The sequence below is a fragment of the Halyomorpha halys genome, unplaced genomic scaffold (genome assembly GCF_000696795.3).
Source record: "Halyomorpha halys isolate HHAL.00 unplaced genomic scaffold, Hhal_1.1 Scaffold64.1, whole genome shotgun sequence".
In the NCBI taxonomy this organism is placed as follows: domain Eukaryota; kingdom Metazoa; phylum Arthropoda; class Insecta; order Hemiptera; family Pentatomidae; genus Halyomorpha; species Halyomorpha halys.
This window is the reverse complement of record NW_027116348.1, coordinates 2,121,367-2,134,543: the sequence shown is the minus strand read 5'-3', so window position 1 is coordinate 2,134,543 and position 13,177 is coordinate 2,121,367. Positions and strand designations below refer to the sequence as shown.

The 13,177-nt window shown below is 29.5% G+C and overlaps 1 protein-coding gene across 1 annotated transcript in view; it reads right to left on the bottom strand.

The window, feature by feature from the left end:
- Nucleotides 1-13,177, bottom strand: part of LOC106692642 (pancreatic triacylglycerol lipase) — a 27,002-nt gene that overhangs the window by 9,886 nt on the left and 3,939 nt on the right. Inside the window, exons 2-8 of the mRNA XM_014438697.3 lie at nucleotides 9,673-9,756; nucleotides 7,847-7,922; nucleotides 7,430-7,607; nucleotides 7,086-7,215; nucleotides 4,208-4,318; nucleotides 2,117-2,236; nucleotides 927-1,034 (exon numbers count right to left, since the gene is read on the bottom strand). Of these exons, the coding sequence (XP_014294183.3) occupies nucleotides 927-1,034; nucleotides 2,117-2,236; nucleotides 4,208-4,318; nucleotides 7,086-7,215; nucleotides 7,430-7,607; nucleotides 7,847-7,922; nucleotides 9,673-9,756 (807 nt within the window). The remainder of the gene's footprint in view (nucleotides 1-926; nucleotides 1,035-2,116; nucleotides 2,237-4,207; nucleotides 4,319-7,085; nucleotides 7,216-7,429; nucleotides 7,608-7,846; nucleotides 7,923-9,672; nucleotides 9,757-13,177) is intronic.

Genomic DNA, 13,177 nt, shown 5'->3' with positions numbered 1-13,177 from the left:
AATAATGTATTATTATATTTATAATAATAATATTGCTTAGGATTTTATCTAGTTAGTCAACCTGCCAAATGAAAAGCTCAAATAAAAGGAAATTGGAATTAAAAAAGTAATTATTCAATAAATATGTCGACATGATTACAGTTATCGGACTGACGCCCACAAGCTTAACGTCAAACGTGTGTTAAGCCTAACGTTATTTGTGAGTATTTCGCCCTTCACTGTCACCTTATATGACTTTATATGCTATGTATTATTCTTTCTAAAATCTTTGTTTTTCCAGCGGTATATAATAAGTCAGGATTACTACTCTTATCACGAGAAATATGCTTCCAAACTGAAAAAAATATTTTTACTCTTATCTCCTTAAGTTTATTATTAAATCCTTTCATAGTTTCTATTTATTCATTCTTTATTATATGTAATAAGGAGAGATGATTAGTTATTTCAAATAAATAAAATAAGAGGTAGTTTATAGGAAGATTTTTGAAAAATACGCATCTTAGCCCAATCAAACTACTATGAGGATAAGATATATCTGATATTTAATAACACTTAATTTTATATTGGCTTACCGAGCTTAATCAAAATCGTATTTTGGGAAATTCTAAAAAAGGATGAATACACCTTCCCTAAATATATAATTTCAGTTTTGTAAGAATTTTGATTTTTATGGTAGGCTGCTCATACAAGACCTCAAAAGGTATATTTCCGTCGAAAATTCAAATTCAAAGTTATATTTCATATATACGTAAGAGAAAGTAAAAATTTACTTTCATTAGAAAAATGTAATTTAGAATAAAATAAAAAAATATTAGGTATTTATGACTTCAACAATTGAGTTAATAGCCAACAGTACTAATTAATAATAAGTAAGAAACCTTTTCAGAAAAAACACGCACTCGCATACCATTTCAATGAGTTCTTACCAAGATGGCTGACAAGCACAGAGGCAAATATATATTCACATCCTGGTTGATCCTGACCTCCGTTAGGGAAGAAATCTACATGACCAAGCGCTCTTAACAATCCAAAGCCTGGAATAAATTATTTTTAAAAATTATATATTTTTCAATCCAATTATGTGTTAAAATACACATTTTTTTTTAAATTAATAAGATAGTTGGAAATGTGTAAGATAATAATCCTTCCATATATACTACAAAGAATTTGTCCGATTTATTAAAAAATCTTTTGTTTTAATCGTTTTTAAAGTATTAATTGTTTGAAACGTAAATAAAGATTGGAAACAATATTTTTCTCAAAACTCTTGCGAAAGATTATTTAGGCTTTAAATAAAAACAATGAAATATATGTCAAGGGTGTGGAAAAGATTGTTAATACATTGAAAAAAGAAAAACATGCCTATTCATATATTTACTCTGCATGCAAAAAAATGAATAAAAATTGGATTTATTACGATAATCTGGTCCTTCGAAGACAAAAGGGAAAATTCTTGTGGTGAATTTTAAAGTACTTATAAATGTAATCATACAATAAATACAGGGGCTAGTAGAGTTTTTAGTTTATATGCCAAAAGCTAGGTTTTAAACTGTGCATGGCAAAGCGGTTTTGCTGTAAATGGATGCCGAACATATTACTTTTTACTAAAATACAAAATACTTTCAAGGAATGGACTAACTATTGTAAATATTTCTTCTCTTGGCAACTAATCATATCGTTCCACGCGAACTGCCATTTTAAAATAGAAAAATGAGTTGGAGAAAAGGTTGCTTCATTTAACCCAAATATATTTTTAAAAAAAGAGAGTTACATATCTTAACTATGTATTTAGTAGATTTAGCCAATCTGAGATCTGATGGCGGCGCCAGTTCGAATCCGGCCTGGGGCGTTGACTTTTTTTGGGGTCCACCCATCCTCATGAATTGGGTACCCTTAATTGGGTAAATATCTGGCGGTCGAGCGTGATTCTGAACAAATAACCTTCTCGCACAACCGTTGGTCTAGTAACAGTACTTACAAAGTACTGCACCCTTAATCCTTCATAAATTGTAGCAGTAAAGATTTTAATTTTTTTTAATCTATTAATTATTAATTTCTATGTCCGATAATTATTTTTACAACTATAATCAATTATAATAGAAAATGATACTGTAACCTTCTGTAAGTAAAATTGAACCATCCGTGTGTATGACATCTACAAATGCAGCATCTTCTTTGCTGAGAGCAGGCAACGAAGTAAAACTTTCTCTAAATAGTGGAGAGGCAGGATCCAAACCTAAAAACCATAATTAAAGAGAATAACAAAAGATATTTAAATACAATTATATTTTTTGAAAATTTCAATCTCTTGGAGTCTTCTAAAATTCTTTAATCACTAATTAGGAGAGTTATGTCTATGAATTCTAAATACTACACTGGTTCTGTGTCTTAATGGTTTTTTATTGTAATTGTAAAAATGAAGGATGGCCTCTGCAGTAATATTGTTGACCGTGAAAACTTGTTATCATCGCCCCCCAAACGTACATGTGCAATCTCTGCAGAGCCCAACAGGAGGCGGTAGCGATCACTGTGGGAGTCACTGATGTAGGGTATAAGTTCAAGTCAGTGTGGTTTCAGTACAAGAACCGGGAAGAAAAAAAGGCAGTTATCTCATCCCAATTTTTGATTATTTTAAAGAAAACTATGTATAATTACAAGTCAAAATTGATGAGTCTGCCATGTATATGTAGGGGGAATAAAAAATGGCCCATGTTTCAAAACCTTTAAAAAAAACATTAATTTTTCATTCGGAGCTCTATATCTTAAAACTACCAACAACACTAGAAAATCTAAGAGAACATTATTTAAAGAAGAGTAAATTTGCTGAAATTATAGCCCTAAAAGAGCTATTTACGTCCAATAGTTCTCGAGATACAGCCTTTTAAAAAGCAACATTTCTTAAAAATCTACTGAAAGATTAGTAGTTTGTTAATTTATTTTGAGAAATCTATATCTGAAGAACTATGTGACGTACAGATGTCTATTAGCACTAAAATTACAGCTAGTTTAATGGACTATACAGAAGTTTATGACGTTTACCTTCGTAGAAATAGTAGTTTGATATTTGCTAAAATAAATTGATTTATAGTTGTTGGGACAATAAGTTTGATTTATGAAAAACTTCATTTCAGAATCCGTTGGACGTATAGATGTCTGCCAGCGCTCAAGTTAAAGCTAGTTAAATTTACTACAAAATAGTTAATTATGTTTATCTTTGTAGGAGTAGTAGTTTTTATGATATTTGACGATATAAACTCACAAAATGTTAATTTATAGTTGTTCGTATAAAATGTTGGATTTTTGAAAAAATATATCTCTAGATCCATAAGACGCACATATGTCTGCCAACACTAAAAATAAAGGAAATTTAACTTTCTACAAAGTAGTTTATGACACTTATCCTCGTAGGGGTGGTAGTTTTTATGATATAAATTTGGCAAATAAAAATTTGTCCGAACAACTATAAATCAATTTATTCTAGCAAATTTCATTTAAACTTTTAGTCCTACGAAGATAAACATCATAAACAACTTTATAGCTGATTAAACTAGCTTTAATTTGAGTGCTAATAGTACGCGTCCCACACAACATTTTTAGTTGCTTTTTAAAAGCTATATCTCGAAAACTATTTAACGTAAATAATTCTATTAGGAATCATATTTTAGCAAATTTACTCTTCTTTAAATGACGTTCTCTTAGGTTTTCTTGTGTTGTTCCTACTTTTTACGATATAGAGCTCCGAATGAAAAATTAGTTTTTTTTATCGTTTTGAAACAGCCACCATTTTTTATTCCTCCTACCTATACTTGGCAGACTCATCAATTTTAACTATTAATTATACATAGTTTTCATTAAAGTAATCAAAGATTGGGGTGAGATAACTGCCTTTGTTCTTCTCATTATTTGAATGATGACTTGCATTGCGACTAAACCTGTTGGGTGTCCCCTTACAGATGTATTTTGATCTGTAATATATATGTATATATATGCCTCATTTATCGATTTTTAATATCTAGTTGTTTGAGATCTTTTATATAACTTATTTAAAAAATATATGCATAATGTAAATTTGACCTAGTATATTGGTCATGTATTGGGCATATGCATATCGGGAATATATAACATTTTTAATTCATATTAACAAGTTAAATTCGTTGTTTTATCAGTTAATATAATTAATAATTATATTATATTAATTATTAAATACCTGTAATGCGGCCCAGCTTGATACCTCTGTGTGACAAAGATCGTCCTGCATATCCTGCAATGTGAGCTCCAAGACTGAACCCTATTATGTGTATCTGACTGGGTGAGGTTCCTATTTGGAATGAAAACTAGGGAGTTAATTTTTAATAAATAATTGAAATGGAAATTATTTTTATGAAACTATCGAATATGGGCTGGCAACAATAAAACAAAAACATATCAAACTGGATTGCCGGCTGCTACTGTATATCAATTTTTTTTTTAATATTAAATTTTTTTACGGAGGGGAACTGTATAGTAGCTTCATCTTTCACATTGAAAAGCACCTCGTAAAATCCTAATATATTTAAACTGGTGCAGGAAGGATTATCCTCTACAAATTAGCTGGAGTATAGAAGTCAATATTAAGAGTCTCTTAATATTTTGTATTCAGAATGGCACCACTGTCTATCCTAATATTCCATTAATGGTTAGGGGTGCTTTTTATTAAGCACAAAGTAAAAGATCAGTATTTGGACGATCTTCATTAACAAAGACGACCTTGAGCGTTTCTTAATTTCTTGAGAGAGCGGAAATCACGGAAGCTATAACACGTAACATAATCTGAAAGTGCGAATACCGGTTTCGGCATTGTTTATGTGTCGTAATCCATAATACCGGAAGAAAAGGAACGAAGAAAATAATAATATAAATGTTGAAGTTGGACTAGAGAGATTTATTTAGGCATATCCAAACTGTTAAATAAATAAGACATAATTGTAATGATTGATATGAGGTTTATCAGAAATAATCTACGAATAGAAGAAATTTTCTTTTCTATCATGTTAATAAATTTGATAAAGACACCATTTATCGATGCTGATTTTTTTTTGTTTTTATAAAATAACCAATCATTATGTTTTGAAGTTTTTAATAATTGTCCAAGTCTGCGGTCTTTTTTATATATTTTGATGAAAATTCTGTAACAGTCTTATCTTTTAAACATCAATTATAGCCATGAAAACCCACCGACAGAAAAGGAACCAGTTATTGTTATCACTTTCTACTTTCAAACATGTTTATTTTGAACAAAATATATTTTAGTAATCAGTATAAAAGTACCATTAGTATTACGTGGATGAACTATTTCCTATACCCAGGTATCACAAAATCGAATGAAAATGAAAATTATATACGATATACTAAGTAGATTATAGTAAAAGTATAATATACGGTATAATATTATATAAAATATAATATACAGCATAGTAAAAAAACTCTAGTTGTTTGTATTCACTAAAAATAGCGGCTTTAACATTGTACCTGTGTTCTGCCTTTCGACTACTATAGCATTCTCATCAGATGAGAAAAAAATCTTCAGTCTGTTGTAAGCTTTGATAGGATTGGCAATCAATTTTCCTACTGAAATCCTCACAACTTGAAATATTTTTATTTTTTGGTAAATCTGTATGAATTCATGAAGTCTGACTTATGCTCCACTGGTTCGATTTGTGCCAACCTCTGATTTCGACTTGAAAAGTTTTTCTCCATGTTTTATTTAACCGTCTTCAATGTTCTTCTGTTTTTGTACTTCTTCTATGGGTCTTCTTTTTGTGTTTAAAAGTAAAAACATTATTCTGTTGTAAGTGAAAAGATAAAACGTAATCATTTATAAACAAACTTTTTATGAAATACCAAGTTATTGATCATTTTCAATAAAATTATTGATACCTCTAAGAGCTGTTGGTTTAGTTTCATTTTAAAATTATATTCAAATTATCAGGAAGTAGTATCGAAATATTTTTAGAAAACTGAAGCTCATAGAAAATAACAGGTTGATATCAAATCGAGAAAATTTTGAACTACCTTCGAAGTAAGATTTCAGTGATTGGTATCTTTTTTTTTCTAAATGATATAAAATTTTAAATCCTGCGTGATAATTATTGAATTTAAGTTGTAATTGTCAATAGTCGGTGTCATTTCTATAATAGTGTAATAGACGAAACAGAAGAATTGGTGATGGCAGCGCATGCGCGGGAGGTATCGGGCAGAGAGGGAGAGAAAAATCATATGTTCTGTCGTTGGTTGTTTTTTAATGAATGGACATTAATGTAAAGTCTAGTGTATTTTTTGGTTTCTCTATGAGCTAAGTTAAGTTTAAAAACTGTGTATTGAGAAGTGATCTTTCTCTCTCTCTGGCACGACCAGCTGAGTGGAAGTATGTACGCGTTATTGTTCACCCTTGGACATAGATAAACAATTGTATATATTTTGAATATAGGTTAGATTATAAGTTAGTAATAAGTACATAGATATATATTTAGGGATAGGGTAGATATAATTAGAATAAGATAGGATAGGGCCTTTGTTAGTTAAGATTGTTCTTTTTAATTTACAATTAGTTTAAGTAAATCTGAACTTCAATAAACATTAAAAACACATGTTTCTTGTTGTGGATATGTGAGTTAAAACAATATTAATTAACCTTGCAATTTGAATTCATTACAATAGTTCCCTCTGCTCTATAAAGCGGATGCATAAGCGAGTTTTGGGGGTCACGGTAGCAGCGTGGAACGCGCTAGTTTGTCAACCCAAAGGTTACGAGATCGAGTCCCCGGCCCTACCCGGGATTTTTTCAAGCATATAAATATGCAATACTAACTCATAACCTCCCCCCCGGGCATTTGTGAGGCCCGTAAGCCTATGGGTGGCACTCACAAAAATGGGAGTGACGAACCCACCCGATGAAAACCTCGTCATGAGACGCGCGATATATTTCCTTGGTCTTGGACCTCTATGGTCTGTCGTGCCAGTAATAATAATAAGAAACGAGTTTTGGTACTCTGGGAATCGCCAGCCCTTATACAATAGTTTCGTCTAATTTTAATTTTCATGCTTACCTAGAGAAATCATATCAAGCAGTATCAATTCAAGCTGCTTCCCGACAAGTTGCGTGTTAGCTGCCGAAAGTCTATATGATGGTCCCGATGCTCCTTTTGCCCAGTCTAATAAAATAACGTTACCGTCTTCCTGTTCGCCACCATTACACATTAGCATAGTTATAGTACTTTTTTTAATTATCTAGAAGTTAAAATGAGACTTCACGTCCCTAAATATTACATATATAACTCGTTACTTAATAATAATAGATTCTCAACTATAAGATTTAACATATTTTAATAAGTTTTACAATTAGTGATTTAAAAATGAACTTCATATTCAAATGCCATATTACTATTATTACCAAGTTTAATAGTTGTTCGACTACTATGCGTGCACTTATGTCCTTCGAACTCCCTTTGAAGCCATGAATAATGAATTTTGTAGGCTTAGTAGCATCAAAATGCGATGATACCAACGACTCCCTGCCATCTGTATATGATATACCTTCAGACTCCTTTTCACGTGTGAATAAATAAAATCTAAAAAAATATTGATTAATTATTTAACTATTGTAAAAAAGGTAAAGGGTAAATGCAAACAAAATTGTTATTTTTGTAAAAAAATTTAAGCTAGATACTCATTTTCTTGGAAAACAATGTAATATTATACAAAAAATTTATAACCTTACTTAGGTTTTTCTTGGATTTTTTAAAAATTCCAATGATACAAATATGGCAATCTTGAAAAGTAAGGCGTATATGGTGTCAATAAATATTACCTAGTATCAACTTCTTTAGGATCTTGAGGGCCCTTCTTCAATAATGGTCCGTCAACTGGAAAGCAGCCGAGTAGATCTGGAGAAGAAAATATGGTCATCATAAAATTAATAAATCAAGACTACAAGAGCAAAAGGATCAAGAACCATTTTTTTTTTCAAATATTATATTTGATTCATCGTTTTCATCTATTATTGGATTATTTTGCATGAAATAAGGTTGTTAAGTAAGTAAAAACAACTTAATAAAATCAAAACATTTACCCTCGTTTTCTGCATTGTGTTTGGGATCAACTTTTCAATTCCAGAACTGAAAAATTCAGGTTTATGTGAAGAAATGAAGTCAGAAAATGCGTTATTGACCTGAGAATTATTTTCAAAATTTTATATTTAAGGACTTTGTCCAGATTTCTGAGCAGATGGAAATTTTTTTGAGATAATTATGGCGAATGAGGTGGGTGTAGAAGGACTTCATAACACAGCTCGTTTTGTTTCTTCACTGTCATGAAAAATGAAGTCTGGGATTGTCGTATATGAGTATAGGTCCCTTCTTGCAGGTTGTTTTTTTACAATTTTTTGGTGCATTAAGTTAAGATACATTTAGATGTGATGGTTTCACCTCTGGGTGAAAAGGAGAAGTGAATTCATGCCATTATACCACCATACAGAAACCAAGTGGTGAAGTGTGCAACAGGGAATGCTATACCGTAGTAAGTCCTCTTACAACGTCTGAGAGAAGAAGCAGTTTAATGTTTATGAAAAAAAAATAATAATAACGGACTTCTTGAAAAAAGATTATTTTTTTGAACAAAACTAACGAACAAAAAAATTCAAACTAACGAATTTCCAATAAAATATATTTAAAAAAAATTAAATCAATAAGTTATTTATATTCATATAGTTGAAATTTTTTACACCATTTTCCTAATACTTTCTGTAATCCGAACTTTTCAGTTCAACCACCAACAATTAAAAAGGCAATTAATTAAATATGTTGTTTAGTTTCGATATAGCAGACATGAGGTTCATACTTAAATTTATTTGTATTGAAATAATTTCTTCTAATATAAATAATACTGAAATCAGTACATTATTATACTACTTATAGCCTCGGAAAATTAATTATAAACTAATTTGTTTATATTTTTATAGTCTATATTCAACTTTCCATATGAAATAAGCATCTTACATATCGATCTCCGAATTGATCAGATTTCCTGTGGAATCAGCATAATGTAGGTTAAAATTACCTCCTCCCTTTTGCTATAGTGTTTATTCAGATTACAAATTAAATCTAATAGAGGGTAGAGAATTCAATTGTTTTACACAATTTCTTATGTCGGCGAAATAATCGCAAGTCTTTATAAAATTTAAAGCATGAGTGAACTCAAGCAAACGAAATATTTGTTCAAATTTTCGGACAGATTTTGTTCTTGCTGTTTATTTAGAACATATTTAAGAAAGGAAAAAATAAGAAGCTTTGGTATAATATTACTAAATATCGATTGCGATGTAGTAAATATCGATGAGATGTGTTTCTTATAATAAGTGATTATAGCATTTTCTTATAATCACATTAGGTAAGACATTAAATAACAATAATAAGAGTTCAGTGGTTTAATAACTAATGTGCTGTATGCAACATTTTGCGGTCTGGGGTTCTCCTGCCAACTGTAAGGTAATAGAACCTTGACCTCTTCTACTTTCTTGCTACACCGTCTTTCTCTTACCCTACATTTATTTCGGCGTTTGAACGTGTAGCTAATTGGATTATGACATGTAACTAATTTTTTTTTTGTTAATTTGGGACAATCATGAATTGACATTACCGTAACAAACTTCTTTACTTCTTCTTCCAAGGCGTTCTCGGATCATGTTAGTCACACGTTTTCTAACATTCCTTCTGGTCTCATCTGGAAAAATAAGAATTATTAAAGATCTATTGATTTAAAATGAGAAATACACAAATCTCAAGTAAAAGTTCAAATATTTACAGAAAACAATAATATTTATTTTATTTGGACAAATAATTTCTAAGAAATGATATCGCTACGTGAAATCAATGTAGGTAAATTATTAAACCTTAATAATTCAAGAAGCAGAAACATTTTGAATTAATTAATTATACTGAAATCCTAATTAATTAATTAACTATACTGAAATCCCGAAAAATCTGAAACTAAGGCAATACCATGATAAAGACAGCTCTCATGAAAGGCTGCGAGACCTGGGCTATAACAGGTATCATAGAAAGCAGAATCGATAAATTTGAAAGGAAAGCGATCTGGGATAAGAGTCTTGACACATGGAGGAGAAGAACTAACAATGTCAGTACCATTTCTCATGGTTATATTTGTAGAACATGGATAATCTTGTATAGGTTCAAAAAATGGAAATAAAAAATTTGTTTATTTAAAAAAATATATATATATTTTTTTAGAATTTAAAGATATATATCTTTATATTATGGTTCCAGAAATATAAAAGTTCTTTTAAAAAAAGAAGAAGCTTATAATATGAGATGATAGTAGAAGCAAAATTAATTTTCTGAAATTAACAGGTTGCAGAGACTAGTCAATCAATATCTCACGATATGAAGGCAAGGAGGTCAAGATGAAGAAGAGTGGACATGTGGCTCGAAGCAATCCATCTGGACGCCACTACACAACAATGAACCCCAGTATAATAGGCAAGAGACCACGTAGGAGGCCAGAAATCAAATGGGTAGGCAGAATCAACAAAGATGCGAAAGAGCTGCTTATAGAAAAATTGGGAAGCATTAGTCCAAGATAAGCAGGCGTGGAGAAGGCTAGTTTGGGCGGCCAAAGATTTACAAGCTCTACAGTGCCAACCGGGAAAAAAAAATTGATTTATAAAATGTGAAGAGAGTAGCTGTATAATGTATAATCTATACATTACCGTTGCTAATTTTAGTTTTTAACAATAAAAATATGTCTACACCATACTTAATTGTCGACTATTTCACAACTTTTTTTATTGAATTTCACTTTTTAGTTATTGTAAAAAAAAAACAAATAAGATATTTGTTATCACTTTTTAAAAGTAACAATTAAAACTGTACAGTCACCATTATCACGAGATCAACTAATTAGTTTATATCAAAATCACAATTTGTGAAGGATAAAATGTTTTTTCGAAATAACTTCTTGTAGGTAATGTTTTTTATGATAATAAATAATGTTTCACACAACTCAATGAAGTATATAATAGCTATTTTTAAATTCTTCCATCTTCTTTATCTACTAAGTATAAAAATGTTTCATATTGTCTATGATTCTTGCTCTTTAAGATAAAATTAGGATAAAATTATAGTAATGCTATAAATAACGGCTTACTTACGGTGTATTATATATTTGGAAAAATAAATAATAATTAACTAAAAATATTCAATATAATTTTTAAAATTTTAATTTAATTTGAATCGTATTATGAATGAGTGTAAATCCGCCACTATCGATATAATTTAGAACTATTTCCTTTTTACTTACGTTTTTTGTGTAGACAATAGATGATAAAACATGCTAAAAAAAGGAAACTTATTTTGCTTATATGTATGTTGAATTGTTTTGTCTAGTTAGAGATTTAATTCTAAATTCTAAATTCTAAAGAATCTAAAAGACAAAACGTTTGCTTGAAAATCGATTGTTAGATTTCAATCACTCTGCTCAAATAAGCCCTAATTACGCTATATTGTTTTACATAACCGAAACGCAGATATAAAAATCAAATCACTTAATACAAATAAATGTTTTGTATCTATAAAAAGGAACTTCAAATTTACTATTTTTAGTAATTTCTCTGAACATTGGTACATATAACAAGTATAACACATCTGGCCTTTCTGAGAAATCTCGTAAACTCCAGCAAATCTTGGATTTGATATTGAAAAACAAAATATTATCGAATACTAGATGCTTTACTATCTCGGCGGAAGAACTGTTTTATAAAAATAGAGGATTTTGTTAAGGCAGGTCTAATTTATTTGAGTGTTTCCGGCGTTGGGTGAATGTATGCAGAACGCAACAATCGTTGTGGTTGAATTAACAACATTGAATAAAAAAGGGAGACAGGAAACATGAATTCAACAAAAAATTTATTTTAAAAGTACCTTAACTGACCTATACCAACACATTTTAAACTAAATTACTAAATGACTAGCGTTGTTGTTATACTCTTAGTATCTGATACAGAAATTTTCCAATAAAAAAATTTTTAGTTTGAAAACTGAAAATCGCCATTCTCCTTTTAAAATCAACTTAGTACGAAATTGTTGTTATGTATTTCTCTGTCAGTGAAAACAGCTCATAAATTTAAAGATAGGAGAATTTTGTGTAATGTTACAAAGATATTCAATAATAATTACGTATGGATAATAATTAATAATGGATTAGCATATTTCGATTATAAATCGAAAAACATTAAACCAAATAATATAATATTTTATCAATTATAATGAAAAAATATTCAGATAGTTTCACCATTTTTATTTTCTTATCACTACTACGTTTCGGTCATTCCGGCTATTGATTAACAATTTAAATTACAATATAACCATTAAAGTTATTTTTAAAAATATCCTAAATTATCAATTATTCAAACTTATTTATAATATCAGATCTAACAGCGACATTAAAAAGACTTTGTCTTTGTTATAATACATATTAGTCTATCAACCAATAAAGCATAGTTTAATTATGGATACACTATACACCAATCAATTAACTTTTACCACATTGTGTTAAAAACCTATTTTTCCCACTATTTTACTTATTCTACTTTTATTCAGTTACACTACCTATTGCAACTTTATAAACAATACATTGTTTAAACTACCTCACATACAAGGTGTGGCTTATTCTTATTTATTCATTTTAGTATTAATCATCCCTTGAGAATGACCGAAACGTAGTTTTAACAAAATAAACATGTTATGTTTTATTAAAGTTGATAAACAAAACAGTCTCAAACAACTAAATTATATACAAATAATATTTTGGAAGATTATTGATTGACCGTGTGTATAGATGAATGGAATATGGTCCGGGTGCGGTAAAAAAAAACAACTCAAATAGTAGATAATTATACTATTTTATTTATACAAAGATATTCAATAATAATTACGGATGGATAATCATTAATAATGAATTAGCATATGTCAATTATAAAACGAAAAACATTAAACCAAATAATATAATATTTTATCAATTATAATGAAAAAATATTCAGATAGTTTCACCATTTTTATTTTCTTATCACTACTATGTTTCGGCCATTCCGGCTATTGATTAACAGTTTAAATTACAATCTAATTAT